The sequence below is a fragment of the Anser anser genome (genome assembly GCF_964211835.1).
Source record: "Anser anser genome assembly, chromosome: Z".
In the NCBI taxonomy this organism is placed as follows: Eukaryota; Metazoa; Chordata; class Aves; order Anseriformes; family Anatidae; genus Anser; species Anser anser.
In genome coordinates, this window is record NC_139723.1 from 67452692 (window position 1) to 67474799 (window position 22108).

The window sequence follows — 22108 nt, forward strand, 5'->3', positions numbered from 1 at the left end:
TTTTTAATACATTGTTATAATTAATTATAAATTAACATTATTGACATTTTTACTGAAACAAAATTGAAGAAATACTTTCAAAAATACGATTTTTGAACTCAGTGAAGTCATGAGTGTTCTGACATATGTCTTATGTAAGGTGAAAACTTAAATGAGACTCAGATTTCATCCATTAGTAGTTATAAAGAGGTATATAATAAAAAATCGGCCTTGTCATATCACACCTAAAAAGTCCCGTATGACTGTCAGTGTCTATACGCTTAAAAACAGAATAGCTGCAGTTAGTTAAGCCTTATCTCAGACTTAGAAGTGTTTTGTAGCAAATTTCATTTCATTAATTATGGGAGATGTTAGCAAAGCATATGAGCAATAAGCACTGGAACACATTGTCCGGAGAGGTTGTAGAGAATCCCTCCTTGGAGATCTTCAAAAGTTGTGTGGGCATGGTCCTTGGCATCCTGCTCTGATTGTCCCTGCCTGAGCAGGGGGTTTGGACCATATGACCTCCAGAGGTCCCTGCCAACTTCAAACATTCTGTGATTCTGTGATCTACTTCTACAAATCAGAAGTATTTGGAGAATAATTCCTGCAAATATATAATTACATGATGAACCTCTCATATGCCTTTCGTCTATATTTGCTTTTCACCTTTGTTAATTGACCATGTAACAAGCTTTCTTGACAATGGCTTTAATTATATGATCCTTACAAATATGTGTTTCACGGCAACTTCAGTTTAAAATAAATGCCATTGATATTCGATTTCTATTCATGTATGTAGTAGTTTGGACTCATCTGTCTTGGAGGGCTATTTTATGATACAGTGTCAGATTTCTTTCCAGCTTGATTGCGATAAAAGGAAAGTTAGGAATTTGGTTTGAAGAATAAATCCTGAAATGATAGGTAAAGGGAATGTATTTAGTGACTTGTGATATTAGAGATAATAAAAATTAATAAAAATTAATAAATACAATAGCAAATTGAAAAAATAGTTTCAACTTACATAAGAAACACTAAGTTGACAACCTCGAGTTCTAGTCTTAAAACTTCCTGATGTTTGAAAAAAAAAATAATTCTGAAGTAACACAATACTGTATATCTTCACATGAGAACTATCCTGAGTTAGAGAGGTGATTTGATTACTAAATTGAAATTAGTATTAATTAATGTATATACAATCACACATTGCTATGCTTCTTTTTCAAATTTAATCTGAATCTTCCTCACGAGGAGAGCAGAGAGGTAGGTGCTTATGTCTACTCTCTGATTACCAGTGATAGGACCTGAGGGAACAGCATGAGGCTGTGAGAGAGCAGGTCCCAGCTGAATGTTAGGAAATTTTTCTTCAGTGAGAGCATGGCTGGGGACTGGAACAGGCTCCCCAGTGCAGTAGTCATGGAACCTAGCCTGTTGGAGTTCAAGACGCATTTGGACAAAGCTCTCAGACATCAGATTTGATTTTTGGGTGGTTCTATTTGGAGGTAGGAGTTGGACTTGAAGGTCCAAGGAGGAGCAGAGGGGCAGGCTCCAATCTCTACTCTCTAGTGACCAGCGATAGGACTTGAGAGAATGAAGTCAAGCTGCAACAAGAGAGGTTCAGGTTGGATATCAAGAAAAGGTTCTTCACTGAGATGGTGGTTGCACATGGGAACAGGCTCCCCAGGGACGTAGTCACGGCACCACACCTGTCAGAATTTAAGAAGCGTTTGGACTGTGCTCTTAGTCATATGGTCCTTATAGGTCCCTTCCAACTCAGGATATTTCATGATTCTATGATTCAAAAAAGGAATTAGAAGTAGGGATGTATCTTTGTTCAAGGTGAAAGTGCAACCAAAAGCAGATTGTCTAATTCTCAATACCAGTGAATGAAGAAAGTACAATACCACAGATGTTTCAAGGAAGAATGAGCTGGGAGTCTGGAGACTATCTTCACAGCAGCTCACTGACTAAACAAAGAAACGAATAGGATGGGATTTATATTTGAAACTAGTAGGGTATTTTTGCTCAAATAGCCCTTATTGGTAAACCTTTGTAACAGATATTCAGATTGTTCTTCAGGTTTGTTTTCTTGCTTTGTCTTGAACTCATCACCCAAACTAAACAGCATATATTAAGAAAGTCCTGCACCAAATCTTTGTGCAGACTGTGTTGGGCAAAATCACACCCTGCTCATGAAAGATATTTTTGGATAGTTATTAGGATAATTATTGAATATTAACTGTGGAAAGGCTGAAATAAACTACACAGCGGTAACATACTTGATATGTATATGCTTTGTAAGCTGTCAGAGAAAATTGTGACAATACTCCATCCCTGTATAATGTTAGCAAGATATATAAAGGGACTATTTTGAAACAAATTGCTCAGTCAGATGCCTAGAATCCAGAAACATCCTCCAGCATTATGAATAAACATGTAGAGAATGTGCAGGAGAGATAAGTATGTTCTTATGTTCCTTTAAGGCCTTCTGTGTCTCAAATGTTTTGTGTTTAATTTTTAAAGAATTCCTTTTCATCATGAAGTCTTGGGGCAAAGTGGCTGGAAAGATGTGCACCGGAAAAGGATCTGGGGGTGTTGCTTGATTTGCTCATGTTCACCTGAACATGAGCAAACAGTGTGCCCGGGTGACCAAGGCGGCCAATGGCATCCTGGCTTGTATCAGGAATAGTGTAGCCAGCAGGACCAGGGAGGTGATCGTCACCCTGTACTCTGCTCTGGTGAGGCCTAACCTCGAGTACTGTGTTCAGTTTGGGGCCCATCATTACAAGAAGGACATCAAGGCCCTGGAGCATGTCCAGAGAAGGGCTACGAAGCTGGTGAAGGGCCTGAAACACAAGTCCTGTGAGGAGCGGCTGAGGGAACTGGGGTTGTTTAGTCTGGGGAAGAGGAGGCTCAGGGGAGCCTCCTGAAAGGAAGTTGTGGGGAGCTGGGGGTCAGCCTCTTTTCGCAGATAACTAGCAATAGGACAAGAGGGAATGGCCTCAAGTTGTGCCAGGGAGGTTTAAGTTGAAAATTAGTAGACATTTCTTCTCAGAAGGAGCAGTCATGCACTGGAACGGGTTGGCCAGGGAAGTGATGGAGTCACCGTTCCTGGGGGTGTTTAAGGAAAGTTTGTATGTGGTGCTTAGGGACATGGTTTAGTGGGCGACGTTGGTGGTAGGGGAACGGCTGGACCAGATGATCTTGGAGGTCTTTCCCAACCTTAACGATTCTATGATTCTAAATTACTGTAGTGTGAAATGAGCTTTCTGTCATTTAAACTCTGTTAGATCTCTCCTTCCCTCCAAAACAAAACAAACAAACAAACAAACAAACAAAAACAATCACATTTTATTGTGTTAGGTGAATGAATTCCAAAGCTTGGCATTGAAATGATTCCATAGTTAGCCAGTACCTGAAAGGCAATTATTAATTCAGATGCATGGGCTTGCAGCAATACTAGCAGTCTGACCTTCAGCTCAGTACAAACCTTGATCAGTGAAGTACTGCTTTTGTCTGTACATTAAAAAAACAAACAAACAAAAAACAAACAAAACCATCCATAACTGTCTGATCTTCCCAAGAATAATATTTTTCCTGCAAAAGAAAGACAGACAATTTATATTTTCCATTTTGCCAAATATGATACAAGCTGTATCCACACAGTGAATTATTGCATACTTTTTTGTTCCAGAACCTTTACAGTACCATGGATAAGGGATCCTACTTTTAATAGTTCAGGTGTTTATAACGTTTTATAAATAGTGACTGTTTCAGATAATTGATTTTTTTTTTTTTTGGAATAATGTTGTCAGTTTTTTAACAGCTTTCTCTTGAATGATTGTCAGCTGATTTTCAGACTCTCCAGCAACAGTAGTGAATGTTGTTTGTGCTGCAGTATCTCCAGCTGTTTCTGCATGTGTGTGCTTATAAATTTGTTGGAGATCCTGAATATTACACAACTTTTGACACAATATTTAGCAGTTTGACAATGAATTTTGAAATAAGCAGTAGATGCTTAATATGTGTTTTTCAAGTTTTGCCTTGGGATCCCTATATTATTATGTTATTCATTTGTAAAATAATTATCATATAAAGACACCTAAAACTTAAAAATAAAGAGCTCATTTTCTGGAATGGCACCTTTAAGAATCTGCAAAAATGCAGGTATTTAGTGGTGGTGTTGGGGATTGTTCTGTTGTGAGAAGCAATTAATTCTGTCCCCGAAATCTGTAATTGCATTTTCTGAATTCATACCAGAATTAAATGGAATAGTATGAAAAAATTGCTTTTTAAGAACACTGAAAATTGTAAAAAATCCTATGGAAGAACATTTGTTTTTTGTAGTAAAATGAATGTAAATCTGGAGTCTTCATCATCTTACTCAGCTGTATGTTCACCTAAACTGCACATGAGTGGGTAAGGGCATATCATATACCTAGGCCATGCTTAAGTATATCCCTCATACTCTGTGAAAGACTTTTTTACATCTTTAGAAATTTGTACAAATATTTTGTTATATTTTATAATGAATATTTTCATGATAATGATTGTTTTTTAGATGGGGTTTGATACTATGTTGTTTCAATAATGCCACTGATATCACAGCTAAAACATCAGTGTTTAAAGCACACTGTATTTACAGCAGCTTGAAGTTTTTAGTTTGCCATGCTCAAATGCAAGATTTGAGTAAGCTCTAACTACATGATAAGGGTCATTTTCTTTGACTTAGCTATGCATAAAATGTCAGTGTTAGAATGAATGTCAGGCCTTACATCATGATCTGAAGGCACCAAACCCATGCAATACGCTGCCTGTACTTTTGATGAGACTGTTAATGGGAATTATGGTTAATTCCACCATTCATATGACTCTGTGGTTATTGTCTACAGCCAGACATTTTAAGTACATTCTTACTTACCACTTGTAAGAGCTTTCCACCATTGTGCTGCTCTTCAATCTACAACCTTGACGACCTATCAAACTTAAAACAGTGATTCAATTGATCCGAAAGAAATTGTCTAGAAGTGCATGCCTTTATTTTATTTCTGGTTCATTATTAAGTATAATATTTCTTTATGTGTAGAAAGCATCAATATAATGTTGAGACATTACATGGAAAAATATATAAAAACAGAATGAAAAACTGTATACTGTTATAGCAAAAGCTGTAACTAAAAGGTTCAGAAAATATTCAAAGGTCCTGAAACATCCCAGAGCAGAAAGCGTAAGAATAGTTCAACCAGCAGAAGCATTACGCCAAGATGCTTCAATGCACTTCAATTTCTGTCTTTAAATAAATTTATGTAAAATTATCCATAACATGCTTTGATTTTGTCAAGATAAGCTGCACTAGTGGGTGCAAGTCAACATGTGAAACATTCTGAATTAGTTACAGAAAAATTATATGCTGAGATTTCAAGTTACTTGATTTAATGTAAAAATTTCCATTTGGGTCTGCTGATATTGAAGGAAAAACACTTTTTCATGTAACAATTTTTTGAATGTCTTATTGCAGTGCACCTTCTCTCAGTTTAGAATTTTTCTTCTTTAACTAATGAATCTAATATTCCTTCTTGCCAGCTATGAAGAAATGTGAACTTTATGCTATTTATTTATGCTATAAATGCATAAATAGTTTTTGTAAACAGTTATTGCTATAGTAGTTATTGTAAAAATGTATTTGATTTTTTTTTATTTGAGCTTTATTGCTCATATATCTACAAATGTTTCCAAGGTTTCTTTTTAAATATTGTTACACATGAGAAATAAAATAAAACCAGGTTCAGTTATTAGCTCTCTAAGGAATGAGAACAAATAGCTACTTCATGCTCAAATAACAGAACTGGGAGTTTCATATCCATTACTGAATATAGTCTTCTAAAGGCTACGCTAAGAGCAATTGGTTTGGGCACTTCTTGCTTTCATACAGATGTCATGGTTTCTGCCCAGATGGGCCATTACTCATACTTGCAATCTAGAACACTTACCTCCTCCTTTAAGTAGTAACTGGCAATTTTTTTGTTGGGTATGATTTCTGTGAATTAATTAATAATTTAATCTGGCTTTGTCCTAACTTGAACAATGAAAGCAAGCAAACAAACAAAATGCTTTCCAGTGTGCCATTAATATGAATAGTTATACAGAATATGGAAAACAACAATGTTGTTTTGTTCATACCATTGTTTTGTTTTCCTCCTTTAATTCATGAGTGATCTCTCGTAAGCGAAAGGAAATAGCAATACTGAAGGTAGATGTGATGGAGAGAGCAAAAGAAAGAAAGAGACTATATGTGATAGGAAGGAAGTGTCAGAAACTCAGGCTGATTTTTCAGATGTTGAGCTTTCCAAATTCCTATTCATTCAGTGTAAGTGCTGTGAACCCAAATCTCTAGAAAATGAATTCAGACATTCAAATCTTAATTTAGGCAAATCTTTTATGCTCCTAGTTTTGAAAAATCTTGGTTTACCCTTGAATTTTTCCCTTGGAATATTAGGTCTTGTGTTAATATACATCTTATGTTAACAACATTAGATCTTATGTTAATTTTTTTTTTAAATATTGGAAAATTATTCTTTCAAATGATGAAACATCTAAAGATGTTGTTTAGTTAAGTTTTACCTTTAAAGTTTAAATATTGATTTAAATGCAAACATTTAGAACAGTGGTTTCGAAACTTTTTGCAATACAATAGATAAGAAATTTTGCAGTATAAAAGATGAGAAATTTTCTGTGCCTTCTTTTAAGTCTTAGAACTGTGTTCATGATACTGAAGATCTGTAAAATAATACAAAAAGTTGTTGAACAACCTCTGTCAAATACAAGATGAAACACTTTGCTACCAGTAAATTCATGCACTCTTTCCTCAAAATACTATTTTCTAGAGAATGAGTGTCCTGGTTTCACCTGGGATACAATAGGTAGTAGTAAATGGCCTGGCAACAATTTTCTATTTAGTCTGTTACTGGAATAAGTTTAAAGTGTCATTGTGATAAGATATAAAGTGATCAAATGCTGATATCATGCTTTACTTGTAATGAATTATTATTGCATTTTGATAACAAGTATATTTGCTGTGCAACCTAAAATACTATATTGGGTAGAAGTCATTCATTAGATTTCCATTTTTAGCTTAGCATTGCAATGGGAAATTATACATCACTTTTATTAAACTGTTGTAGTACATTTAAAGTGCTAAAGATCATTTCCACAATAAGCTATCTACCAATTACTGATCATATGTATTTATATATACATAGGTATCTTGGGTGTAGAGTGACATTTCGATATTTTAAAAATGCAAATCATTAGGGCAATAAGAAATTACATTTATAGCGTTAGTATCATTCTGTAGGAAGTAGTGAGATATTTCTGTCACCTGTTATCTGTGTTCACCAAAGGAGTATATAAACAGATAATTTTTTTTCATTTAATTATCACAAATTATGTGCACAATTTTGAAAATAAGAAACATCAGCAAAACATGCTTTCAAAGCATGTTCTCTTTCTCCCTCTCATTAGCTAATTTATCCCATATTCATCATCTCTGAAGAATCACATACAAAGGTGGACATGAGTCAGAACTTTTAAAACTTTTTTAGAGGAATAGTGGATACTTAGACTATTGAGGAATCATAATATTCAAGTAGCTTCAATTAGTTAAAAGAAGAAATCTCAAAAATGACCATGTAGGGAAAAATAACCATTTCAAATTTATCTCTTTTCTTGAATCATAGAATCATTAAGGTTGTAAAAGACCTCCACAATAGTCTGGTCCAATCAAGCTCTCTTAAATTTTGTCTACATTGCACGTGGTATTTAGTACTGAGGCATTGTAATTAGTCTGTTTTAATATGCAGTTTTTGATAAACAGTCAGGGCAATGCAGTCACCATGGCCCAGGCGTAATATGCCAAATAAGTGTTTTCTGCTTCAAATAATGCTGCTTTGGCTTTCCACAATGCTTTGAAGCTTGTGTTCAGCACAGGTTATGTTGGCAAAACACAATAAGGCCAAGTAAAGTCATGACAGTTACTCTGGTTTCCCAAGTGTTGGTAGATAGCAATTAGAGTCCTCATCTTGAGCTGGACTTTTAGGTTCCTGCCTTTACACCAGTTGTATACCTGTTTTCAATAATCAAACACCAGAAAACATTTAATTTTTATTTTATTTTATTATTATTATTTTTAATGTCATAGAGGTGGCTTATGTTTGCAGGAATATTTTAGTAGTCCTGGAAAGTATGTTCTCATACCCCATGAATATACCTAATATTTAGCACATAAGTATAAAATGTAGTGCAACACCTTCCAGCTGTTCCCAGAGATATTTAGGAGTCTTTTCTATAAAAGATAGTGGGCATATAGAAAAAAAAAAAAAAGTGTTTTTCTGTTTTCTGTGTGGTTCATAAAAGCTGATTCTCCAGTTCCAAAGCATTGCATTTGTCATAGTCTTGAGATATGTTGTGGGGGAAGGCTTCCATTTCTTGCATTATATACATTTGAGGAGTTAGTCAGTGAGGCTTCTCAGTGTGGCTTCTGCTGCTATAAACTCATAGAAATTTGAACTTCAATCTGCAAACCTGCAAACCAGAGAGGTTTACTACTTAGATTGTCACATGCTGACTCTTCATTGTCGTTCTCTATGTAATAAATGAAAAAGAAACCAAGAATGGCTTTGTATTACAGGGAATATTGGCCCATATTCAATTAATAAATCTCATTAAGTACTTTATAATCAGCTTATTATTTTGCTTTTGTAAAGAACCAAAAGTCCACTTCTTTATGTAGTGAATAACAATTTCCCAGCTTTCTATTTAACTTAGGACCATTTGAGATAAAGACATTTAAACTATTTGAGATGAGAGATCTTATCTTTTTTTTGTTTCTTAGTTACACCAAGCATCTTTAGTTTATGTTGCTATAAAATGCTATATACTTGCAACTGAGTATTTGTCCATATGCATTCCAGCTAAATTTGTGTAAACAAAATCTTCATCCATCAGTATACATTACAGCAACATCTGTATCCTGTATGCTATCCCTGGGACAGTGGGAATCTGCTAATCATATAAAATGTCTAGTTTTCTCCTACCATCTGCACCTGGGAGACATAACTTCTATCTGAATTAGTTTTCATTTGGGTCTCTGCAATATAAATCACGTGGTTATCTTAAATTCTGAGAAAAGAAAGTAAGATGAGGGGTTGATTCTTACCACTTTTTACTTATGTGACAGGCAGTAGTTGCAAGACTTTAGTTCTTGTACTCAAATCCAAGTTACAAATATATCTGTTTTTGTTAGAATATTACTTGTTACTTCCTTATTGCTAGAAATCATTGTACAGGAGTATGCAATTACACAAGCACTTTTATGTACACCTGGCATATGATGTATTTGTGTACAAAAAGTAATTATGATGATAATTCCTGTCCTACTAAACAATAAAATATCATTCATAAAAATTTACTTGTATATGTAGGAGAATGGCATTGTACAGCTGGCTCATGTACATTGTACATGTGCTTTCTACAGACTCTGGGGGAGTTGTGGTCTGATTCTTAAAGCATCTGTTAAAGGCAATTGGATAATAACTTTGTTGTCAGTTTGCAGAAATTCACTCTATCAGATCTAGACTTTCATGGACGGGGGAAGAGGTATTACAGTTCCATGAACACAGGAAAAGATATTAATACTGGAAATAAAAAGGAAGGCACTGCATAGCTACAACAGTTGTTTGGGGTGATTGGTAGAAGGGAGTCTTCCAAGAATGCTTGGGTTTGGATACAAACATCTCAATTTTATCAAAAAAAAAAAAAGTACCAGGAATTATAATATTTTGACTTAAACATCCCATTATGATTTAAACCTGTGTCGTGTTGAGAAAAACAATAATAAAAAAGTTTTTAACAACAGTAAGGATTGGCTAGTATGACACTATATATGTATATCCTGGGGGTAGTCTGCTGCAAGGACATATATATATATGACGAGTTTTTTTTATCAAATACTCAGTGAATCAACAGAAAACAAATAAAAGTTGCATAAACTGTAAAAGCAAAGAAAGAGAAGAAGAAGATAGATTTGTGCTGTATAGTTGGTTTGGGGATAACAGGAAATAGAGGAATATCTTTCTATTTTTTTAATTTTTAATCAGGAAAATGATTTTAAGTTTCAAGACAGGCATGATGGATAATAGGAACAAAGGTATGTAAATCTGAATTACTGTATCCGGTATGGAAGCAACCCTCAGACATTAATGCTATCAAGCTACAGGGATTGGATGGTTATTGTTCAAGAACCTTGAAAACTGGCACAGGCAATCTCAGTCTTGTAGTAAGGATTGTTAATAAGATTATAAAATCATAACTGGTGTAATAGTAATTGCATTACTTGTATTTAAAAAGACCGTAAATAATCTGGACAGTACCATGTCCTTTTTCTTCTTGAATACCAGAATTACTAGCCACCAAAACATATAGAAAAGGACAAAAATGTCATGAAGTTCAATAATAAGAAGTGTAGAGTCTTGCACCTGAGGAGGAATGAGCTCAGGCACCAGGACATGCTGGGGGCCACCCAGCTGGAAAGCAGCTCTGCAGGAAAAGCAGCTAGGAGTCCTGGTGGATACCAAGTTGAACATGAGTCAGCAATGTGCCCTTGCTAAGAAAGCTAATGGTATTATTCTTGGTTGCATTACGCAAAGTATCACCAGCAGATCAAGAGAGGTGGTCTTCTCTCTCAGCACTGGTGAGGCCGTTGGTTAAGTACTGTGTCCAGCTCTGGGCTCCCCACAGCCAAGATAAACATGGACAAACTGGAAGGAGACTAATTGGGGGCCACCATGATGATGAAGGAACCGTAGCACCTCTGCTATTATGAGAGTCTGAGAGAGCTGGGACTGCTCAGCCTGGAGAAGAGGAGGCTTGATGGGATCTTATCAATGTCTGATAGTACCTGAAGGGAAAGTACAAAGAGGATGGAGACAGGCTTTTTTTCAGTGGAGCCCAGGACAAGAGGCAGTGGGCACAAATTGAAACACAGGAGGTTCCATCTGAACATCAGATGTCATATACAATGTCACTTAGGAAATAACCAGTTTAAATGGAATGCACAGCTGTCAATAAAACATCTTTAAGGCAGACGAAGAGCCAGTGAGAGAAGACAGTTTCTCAATACTACTAGAGTTCTAGGATTTCACTTAGTATTTTTATTCATGTTTCTGTTATGAATAATAGTCTTTAGGAGTGCACTAGTGACACTTTCATATGAGTCACTGTTAGGAAACATCACTGTAGAGGAGAATCAGATTACAAGATCTTGGAGTAGTTAAATAGGAGGGAATGTAATGCTTAGAAGTCTTAACTCCTCAAACTTTTTGAAACTATGGAAGAACATAGAAAGTCTATTGATATCTGAGAGTACAGGCTGACCAAATAGGAAAAGACAACTTCAGTGACTCAACAATACTTCTGTTCCTTTCACTACTGTTAACGTTTTTTGTGACATAACCTCAATATTGAAAAGATATGATTTTGCAGGCACTGAAGTTTTTTTGCATAACACTTTTAATGATGACTAACTCACAAACTGACAAAAATTATTTACTCATAAATAAAATTAAAAACAACAAAAACAAGGCAAATCAGTGCAAATAAAGAAGCCTTTCCTTCACTATTATACATTACCTGTTAAATATCTAACTTCATATTCTGATTTCAGAAATAAATTATATTAACGTGGTTAGTTTTATTTCCCCTAAAAGCTATATAAAAGTTTCTAATTTGACAGAAAGATGGAGGATATATTGTTTAATTTAAAAATACTGTATTGCAAAATTCAATAAGGTTTCTGGACAAATTTCAGTAATTTTAGAGCATAGCCTATATTTCTACTTACTTCAATTTCTTAAAAGCAGAAGACTTACAGCATGTCTGTTACCATCTCAACAGTAACAAGAAATCTATAACTCAAAGCTTTATGAAGTTTTATGAGATGATTGAAAAGGACAATGTAAATGTTCTAAAATATTGTCAATCATTAAATCATAAATTGAAATTTTCTTACTAAACTGTGTATTTGAGTGCATCAGAGAAGTATAGTTAATAGAAAAATAAGATATGTTAGTAGAAATGACATTTCAGAAAATGCATCAAAGTATCGTTACTTATTTTACATTTGTCCCATTGTATCACAGTCCCCCGTCCAAAAAAGAAAAAAGGTTATCTAGACAAGAAGCTGTCAGAAAAGAGTTGTACATCTAAGTAAGATTCCATAAAAATAGTCAATGAAGGATCCTTTGTTTCTTTTTGTAAGTCATATCTGAATTGTTCAATTCATGCTGTTACCATTCTTTTGTAAAATGCTGTTGTGTTCAGAATATATATAATGCATGGCAATATAGAAAGAAGCCATCTTCACAAGACTAATAAACAAATTATTAGCAAATTAAGTGCAAGCATGTTGGAAAAACTCATTGTAGGCTGTCTTTTCTCCAAAGTCCTGTAGAGAAGGTAAAACTGATATGCATGGAGAATATCGAAACTTCTACTCTGTGTAGTAAAGACATTGTGATTAAAAAAACAACCAATCAAACAAACAAAACTTCAGTCTCAGTGAATATTTATGCACTTTTGTGTTGATATTCTTCAGTATCTGAAAAAAAATATATTTTCTCACTTAACGTTCTCAACAATCATTGAATACTAATGTCGACTTAATCACGTAAAGGACAGTGTACAAGTTTTCCCAGAAGTCATCAGTGCTGTTTTCCAATTAACCTGATTATGGACTGCTAGGAAGCCCTCTCCATTGTAGGCTCACATGCCATCTTTACACCATTTGCATTGTATCCAGGTTTGGGAAAAAATATATGAAAATGTAAACCAGATAAGTTTGTGAGCAAAGTAAATAAAGACAATTTTAGACTTGTTTATTAAATTGAAGATACATACTTACATTAAAAGAATTATTTTAAATCAAATGTTTGTTTCGTTTTAAGCTTCCTCACAGTATGAACATAATATCATATCATTTAGAACTAACTAGTACCAGTATTTACTGGAATCTCTGTTTTTCTTTTTTTTTTTTTTTAAGTATGAATGAGTAAAGTTTTGTTCTACCTTGACATTCATGATTCAAGTACTCTGAACTATATATTCAATTTGAAATAGAGTACTGTTAAAATAATATACAAAAATCTTCATATTAGAGAATAGGTCATGATTATTCCCTGGAAATGTATTTGGCATGACTTCAATTCCTTACCACTGCAGAAAATTTTAAAAAATGTTATTTCTTCAGCATTTCAGTTTTACAGTTGTGAAAACAAATGCTTTTCTTTAGTAACTTCTGCAAACTGTTAGTGTGAATTTCAGTTTTACCTAATATTTTCACTAAGGTGAAATTTTAGAATTTTGGGCTACCTGATGCAGATTATTTCCTGTTTCACAGCAGATATACATCAAAACAGTTAATGCAGTGCCACTACATGCAAAGTTTCTATTTACATTAGTAGAATGATTTTTAAAGCATCTGAGCCCTTATGCAACAGGGAGGAGATGAGTCTGTGAGCATGACCATTGTCTAATCAATGGAGATAGGTTGCTACGCCAGACAGCTACAGTAATTTTTCCTCAAGGATCACTGACCTGTAACATCAAGGAGAGCAGGACTCTTAGTCTTCAAATGAGACAAGAAGGTAGTTAATGTATCAGAAGGACATTTTTTTTCCACACCACTCCATTTGTCCCAGTTTAAATCTATGCAACTTTAATCATTTGTTTAATCCCAGAATCATAGAATGTCCTGAGTTGGAAGGGACCGACAAGGATCATCAAGTCCAACTCCTTCCTCCACACAGAATCACCCCAAAATCAGACAATATCTCTGCAAGCATTGTCCAAATGCTTCTTGAGTTCTATCAGGCTTGGTGCTGTGACCATGGTTCTTGGGAGTCAGTTCCAGTGTGTGACCACCCTCTTGGTGAAGAACGTTCTCCAGATATGTAGATTGTAGGAAACAAATGGCATAGCAAAAGTTTAGCAAGAAGGGAAGTTTACCAAGAAAGATTCATAGCAACAATTATTTTTGCTATAACTGAACAATTAAGCAGATCTTATAATTTAGAATGACATTACCTGAAAAACTTCTCTTGCTTTAATTGGGAGGGGGGAGACTAAGGGAAAAAGAAAGAAAAAAAGAACAAAACACACAAGTGAATAAGTTAATAGAAAACATAAATTATAAAATATTAATTCTTCTAAGTTCTTGACCTGAAGATTCTTTGGATTTCAAAAAGAACTGAGGCTTGGATGGATAATGTTCTGCTGAAATTATATTACAGTTGAGCATATAATTTTTGGAACAAAAATACACTTGATAACTAAGCTCTCTTCCATCTTAAGGAATAGCCATAAGCTCTTAGCAACGTTACTTAATTTATGATTGTTGTTCAAATGTGAGCTACATGTTTTTTGAAGTTTTCTCTTTTAGTATTAATTTCAATGATATAATTATGGCTCTAAGTATGCTCTCAAGCCCCGAGGGCAAGTTATGTGGAGTAGGTTATAGACACATTGCATAGTACTCATTTAGACCTCCTCTGGGTACAGATACAATTTTCTCTATAATTTTTCAGTTCAAAGTATCTAAAATCATGTGAGGCTGTGTCAGAGCCCACCAGAATGGTGTTTTGATAGCATGACACCACAAATTCGTGTTGCTTGCCTTGTGATTTGTCATGAAGACACATGAAGACATTTGAGGGGGCAAGGCCCATATGGATGCAAGATCGGATAAGAAGAACAGAGACGTATAAACCTGCTGTTATCTGTACTGCTTGTAGCATACTTCTTCTAAAGAAGCACAGTTTTTTCTTTCTGACAAAATAGTTTACCTTATCCAAAAGAGGCTTCAATAAGGAGTTAATTTATATGCAGGGTGGATGGTACACAAAGCAGACAGGACAAAAAGCTTTTATTTGACTTGATGTACACTCACACAACACTTGTGTGCAAGTAAAAGTCTCTAGTAGTCTCCGTGTGGAGAGTAAGGAGTTTATCAGGCTTATCTGTTCATTCTGTTGAGGATTCTGAAGAGAGGAATTTGTGCCTCCAGTTTCTATGCTATAATTATTGAAGATAACTCCTGTGGATCTTAAAATTTTTATGACTAAAGACCTATCACTTGGATGATTTCCTTTAACTGTGTGCAGTTGGGTACATACTTCTTACCACTTCATTAATTGAGTTGATTTTTTAATCTATATAGTTTCCATAGAGAATTTATAACCACTATAGGGATTCTATCACTTAAAATATAGGAATGAGCTCCAGGTATGGGGAATTGCTACCTCCATACTTTTTGTTCATGCATAGGTTTGACCATTTTGTCATTCAATCACAGAATGGCTTGGGTTGGAAGGGACTTCAAAGATCATCTAGTTTCAATCCCCCTGCCATAGGCAGGGACACCACCCACTAGATCAGGTTGCTCAGGGCCCCATCCAACTTGGTCTTGAACAACTCCAGGGATGGGGCATCCACAGCTTCTCTGGGAAACCTATGCCAGTGCTTCACCACACTCTGAGTGAAGAATTTCCTCCTAATCTATAAGCTAAATCTCCCCTATATTTAAAGCCTTTCCCCCTTGTCCTGTCATTATCTGACTGAGCAAAAAGTTGCTCTCTATCTTTTTTTATAAGTCCCCTTTGAGTACTGAAAGGATGCAGTGAAGTCACCCTGGAGCCTTCTCTTTCTTAGGCTGAACATCCCCAACTCTCTCAACCTCTCTTCGTAGGAGGGGTGCTCCAGCCCCTTGATCATCTTTGTGGCCCTCCTCTGGACCCGTTCTAGCAGATCAACATCCTTCTTGTGCTGGGGGCCCCAGACCTGGATGCAGCACTCCAGGTGGGGCCTCACAAGGGCAGAGCAGAGGGGGACAATCCCCTCCCTTGACCTGCTGGCCACCCCTCTGTTGATGCACCCCAGTATACAGTTGGCCTTCTGGGCTTCAAGCATACACTGACGGCTCATGTCAAACTTTTTACCTACCAGAACCCCAAGTCCTTCTCTGCGGGGCTGCTCTCAATGAGTTCTTATGCCAGTCTGTGCTCATGTCCAGGATTGCCCCGGCCCAGGTGCAGCACCTTTCTCTTGGACTTTTTGAACCTCATTAGGTTCACATGGGCCCACTTCAAGATTTTCTAGGTTCCTTTAGATGGCATCCCTTCCTTCTGTTGTATCAACTGCACCACTCAGCTTGGTGTCATCTGCAAACACACAGAGGGTGCACTAGATCCCACTGTCTATGTCATTGTATTTTTATACTATTGCAGATGAAATCAGTATTAACATTTGAGACTTAATTTCAGTTTAGCTCTTCTGCTTTGAGTAATCTCTTAACCGGTTTTAAAAATGCATGCAAAATGTCATGTTTGTCTTTTTTTTTTTTTTTTGCCTGAAAAGAATTTTCATATTTATGCACAGTATCAAATTATTCTTCCTGAAGGTTAAAATTAACCATCTGCACTGTATTTATGTTAGCAATATGTTTCTCACAGTAGCCCATATTACATACCTTGATCTTCATCTCAATGAGTCCTCCTTATCATTGATACAATATTACAGGGTACACAACCATTCCTTTCTTGGAGGGAATTTTGAGACTTCTTATACAATGCCAAGTTTGATATGTTTTTTGTTGTTGTTGACACTTGCCCACAATCTGCTGGCTGAACTCACCAGCTTATCTTGCATAGTCTCAAAAAAGTTGCCCTAGGTCATTGTCACTGGTTTATCAGTGACACTGATAACATTCTGTATACTATTATTTAGTGCTCTCTCTTCAGCATTTCTTTAAGCATTAGCTTTACCTTCCTAGATGCATGTTTTGCCCTAATCACTATTGTATTGCCACCAAAATGTTTGACTTATTGATCTTTTGCCCTTTTGGAAAAACAAAACAAGACAACAACAAAAAATCTTTGTAAAAATATGTTGTAAGTTAAACTTATCTTTTTTCTTTTTCAGAAACCCCATCATCTTGGTCAGCATAGAAATGGTAGTTTTATATACCACTGTTGATATCATGCATGTTTCTTGTGACCTGTATGATATATATAATATTATTGTCTTTATTGATTTTATATTAAAAACCTGACACTGAGAGCATAGCAGTTCTTACCTCTTTTAGTGCTACTATTAGGACTAGAAATGTTTCAAGGTAAACTCTTCTAGTCTGTGAGTGCATTTGCACATTTAAGAAGAGGTGAAGAAAATATGCTATAGAACTTCAATTTGACAGAACCAGATGTTAGCCCATTTTAAGTGAATTTTTTGCTATCACTGACAATTGAAAAGCAGAGTGTTGTGGGAGGAACACATATATGCAGAAACCAGAAAATGGAGATGCAGATAATCCTGCTTGGTTCCTTTAACCTCAAAGACTAGGATGGAAAGAAAGGTGTTCAATTCTGCACTGTTAATAGGCTGATTAAAAAGAAAATTTATTGGACACACTCTTCATGACTCTTTGTTTAGATCTTTCACTCAGTGGTAAGGAATACAAGCTTCCCAAGACCAGAAAGAGAGAGAGAAAAGAAGATAGATCGTCACTCTGTAGTCCAATGTGATCATTTCTCTGAAAATGAGAAATGCTGTAAGCCAGTTCATGCTATCAACATACTTTATCCATTACCTAATTAATTTCAGTGAAAAATTCTCAAAGAGACCTTGTAGAAGCGGCTAGAATCTGGGACTCCTCTCTCTCTCAGGGAAGAGTCAATATCAGTTGCAGACTCTTTTTTGTCTGTCTGTTTCTCTCCAGCTTCTTTCAGCTTAGCCTAGATTCAACATGAGTGGGGAAGATGCATTAGACCTTCCTGTAGCCTAAATTCTAATGGTCAGAGCACTGTCCTTTTGACAGAACCAAGGGATCAGAGCAAAACCTGCTTTTGAAATGCCTTTTTTTTAATTTTTCTTTTTTTTTTTTAAACTTTATTTTTATTGAACTGAATTATACTTAAACTACTGTTTCAAGGAAGTAGGGGAAGCTGAGATGGAACTAACATACCCAAATGCTTATTTTTGTACATACCTAGTTAAAGAAAAAAAAAAAAAAAGCCACTATGGTTAATGCAACCAAATGTTTTTAAATATTGCATTTTTTCAAACTGAACTGACTAGCAATCTATAGTTGGCCTGACCTAGAAGAATTTCACAAGTCAGCCTATCCTAGAAGCGTGGCAAAAATTCTTTACTGATTTAGGTCCCTGGTTTGAACTTACCCTTGCTCTGCAAGGCCCATATATCCTGTGTTCTACTTGGTTGGTGAGTTCTCTAACTGCTGTGCAATGCTCTATAGTAATTTTACATATGCTCACCCTCCTTCTGCAACTGTGCTTCTAAATGAAATTAGTTGAGTCGGTGGATATAATTTGTGCTGAACTTAATACTAGAGAAAACCAAATATATTGGTTTCCTCATGACAAAGATGCAGAATAGACTGTGAATTTCAAATGTGTTTAGTGGCAGGTTGGTGTTAAGAAGCTCTTTCTCAAGATAGTACAATTCATAAAGTAAGTCTAGCGTGGAAAATGTCAGCACCTAAGAATGATCAGGCAAGTGTGCAGTTAGGCAAGTACAATATGAAATAATAATGACAGTGCAGATTTGTGTAGCATTTGGCATACTTAATATTTCATAATAAGTGGTTCTAGCCTAGAGAAAGCCATAGACAACTGGATTAGTTAGATGTAATGTTTTGTTGTTGTTGTTGTTTTATATAGATAGATTAATCACACAACCTTTCAGTTTTCACAGCTTTGTTTATACTCTTTTCAAATGCTTTTGGCATAAATTCCTAATGCCAGTTTGGGATTGGGGTGGTGGCAGTGGTGCTTTTTGCATAAAGTACAAACAGTTTACATGGTCTTTTAAAAAGTTATACCAAATGTCCTTACTGAACGTGGTTATAGACTTTGTTTTTAAGCTCTTAGTTAGAAAAGGCTAACTTTCATTCTTACTATTTGTAATTCACTGTATCTGTTTTCTGTCATGGCTATATTTAAATGAAAAAAATGAAAAACCAACCTTCTGCATGGAGCATCAGGACATAAACGTTGCTGGAATCCTTTTAAATTCTGAAATCTGTTGTATTTTGGTGCTCTAACTCCTCAAAGTACAGATGCTTGCAGTATACAGCAGTACAAGCTCACTTTTTGTTGCTGAATTAAAAGAAATAGCATTTTACTGCCAATGCGTTATCATATTCAAGAAGTTTAATATTTTATTCTTTCTACAGAATGGCATCAACTTTAACAGGACTAATTTGGGGAACTGTAGAACAGGGCCACAGCAGCAAAAGGACTGAGGTTAAGGAAATAGGATCTATGAAAATGTGCAGTGCAGTATCTTATCATGTTACTCGCAAGTCCACCCACACCCTAATCAAATACACACTTTTATCACAGCTTTTAATGTCATTGAAGTTGCAGCTGGCTTCCAAACTGCAGGATTTCCTGTCCAAAAGGGCAGGAGGTCATTCGAAGTTTAAAAAGCAGTGTAAACCTTGTTAAAAAAAAAAAAGGAAAAAGGAAGAAAGAATGACAAGTGAACTGTATACGGCCTGGGCACATGAAGTGTAAAAGCCTTTCTTGATATCTTGAATGTCAGCAGGGATCAGCGCAGGAAAGCTTATTTTCTCCATGCACCACTGCCCGCTGCTTTCTGCCCTCGATCGCTGCATTCCCCTCGCTTGCGGCCGCAAGGAAAAGAGGTGGCTTTAAGGAAGGCTCCGGTGCTCTGCTCCCCGCACGGCCCCATCCTTCCCCGCTCCCTGCGTGGGTGGGAAGAGCCGCGCAGGACGGCGCTGTGCCGGGAGAACCCACCTAGAGGGCCCCCTTGACGCCAGCGCCGGCTCTGCCAGGCAGCCTGCCTTCACCGCAGCCCCAGCCCAGCCCCGCTGCGGGCGGGGTGCCGCCGAGCCCGCGAGTGTCCGGAGCGCCGAGCGGAGCGGGCGAGGACAGCGGGAGCCCGAGGGGTATGTTGGAAATCCTTGCCAGGAGCGAGGAAGAGCGAGCCTGTTGCCCGCGTTGCGTTTTGAGCGTAGGCACCGGCTCTCAAGCTTGGGCTTAATGAAGAAGCTTTCCCGAGGATGTTGTCAGAGCTTCAGGAGTGATAACTACTAGCTGGGAGCTGGACTGGGGGGGGTGGGAAAAAATAAAAATAAAAACAAACGAAAGGACAGCAGAGAAAGAATTCTCAGACAACACGGGACTTAAGGCTGTGCTTTCGTTTTGCAACATAAAAAATGATGCACATGATTTTTATGTACAGTGTAACATCAAAAGAGAACTAGGTTCTGCAGTGCAAGAATCAATAGCTTAGTCATTTTACTTAAAGGGAGCAGACAGCCTTCTTATGGGGTTAGACAGCAAAAGCGAATTGGATCATGATGTGATCTTGTCTCATGATGGTCTCTAACTGTAGTCCTGTTCTATGGAGCAGAAAAAGCATACTTCCTTCCTTCTTTCTTAGATGAAGAAATAAACCCAGAGAATCAAATTCAGAAAGAAGTTTGGTTTTGTTGTACATGACTATTAAACACCATCCTGTTCCCTGGGCTTGTAATAAGGGAAAACTGCATTAGAGTGATCAGTGATGAATATGTGTCTAAGAAAGAAGAAAAAGCAATATTCCTTTCTGAACATGGCAAAGCAATCTGAAGTTACACATTTTCCTCTCACCACTGATTTGGCATGGATGACAAGAAGCTACCTTTTGACTAACCTTTTCCAACTGTACAGGATGCTGCATATGAAGATGCTTTAATTCGTATTAAAACAACTTGGATTTTTATCAAGGCAAACTGTTGGCATTGTCATACTGTTTCTGTATACTGATCAGTTTAATGTTTTTTAAGTAGCAAGTGAGGCATAAATGGATGGACACGTACCTAGAAAACCCTGTGACAAGTCTTTCTTCAGATCCCGGGAATTTTTATTTTTGTGGATTACAGTTACTCTTGCAATAATCCCTGCTGTTAACTGCTCGTGCAGTTGTTCTGGAATGCATCTATGAATACCATAACAGATAAAGCTGTCTGACAAGGAAAACACTAATGTTGGAAGATCTGTGAACATGATGCATGTGAATAATTTCCCCTTTAGGAGGCATTCATGGATATGGTGAGTAATCAATACACATTACAGATTGTTAAACTCAAAATGGTTGTTTGCAAAATACCATGGCAAGTACCAGATGCTGTGTTTTTTCCCACATTAATGTCAAATGAGGACTAACTGGGCTATGAGAATCTCACAGAGACAGTACTGCTGAAGTAATATGTTTGGCACTCCTTTGCCTGTACAGAAGAGACAAGTGATAAAAATGGAATTATTATGGTCATGCTTTCCTATATGATAAAAGCCTTTTGAGCAGGGAAGCATGTTTTCTTTCAGTATCAGAGGTACAGAAATACTTCTCATTTCTTTCTTAGCATTACTAGATGGAAATGATGAAGATGTATTTTCGTCCTTTCATATTGTGTTGTTTGCCCTGGAGCTTATTTCTATACATTCAAGTGACCTGAAAACTGGAAAAAATGTTCATTCATATAATACAGTAATCTTCAATTCATTTGTCTGGTAGGTTTTCTAGTGTTTGGAAGACAGTCACATAGCATTAAAATCCCTTTATCATCATTAAAACATCTGTTTCCTTGCTAAACCACAGACATTTATAGTTCTTGCTCACTAAACAGTCTTTCTCTGTAACTTTCTTTGCAATAGAGTTGACTTATAAATTCTACCAGTTGTTGTTGCGTCATGTCATGCTCTTTATGTTGGAATTTGTTTTCATTAGTGTTTAGTGAACATTACCTAATGCAAGAATACTTTTCTAGAAAACTTGTGCTCATTGGGTAAATATTGAGTCTTTTAATGGCAAACATAATTGTGGAAGCTCACTGGAGAAAATTTGCATTCAAGTTGTGACATTGGCTTCATGTGCATATATTTTTGAAAGATATGCCCCCAGCGTATGTTAGCCTCTGTATATGACTAATTTGCAGGAAGAATTTTCCCTGGGAAATATGTTAGCAGAGTTCTTAAGGCCAAATCCTTTTCATGAC

General features: G+C 36.4%; 1 protein-coding gene across 6 annotated transcripts in view; it reads left to right on the top strand.

Moving 5' to 3' along the window:
• Positions 1 to 22108, top strand: part of PDE4D (phosphodiesterase 4D) — a 636407-nt gene that overhangs the window by 311111 nt on the left and 303188 nt on the right. The window contains exon 1 of one of the 6 annotated variants that reach the window (XM_083816173.1): positions 19626 to 21164. The exons of 4 other annotated variants lie outside the window; for them this stretch is intronic. In XM_083816173.1, coding sequence (XP_083672299.1) covers positions 21118 to 21164 — 47 coding nt within the window. In that variant the 5' untranslated portion in view covers positions 19626 to 21117. Of the gene's footprint in view, positions 1 to 19625; positions 21165 to 22108 lie in introns of those variants that run through there. One more of the 6 variants, XM_083816174.1, reaches the window with a different exon arrangement.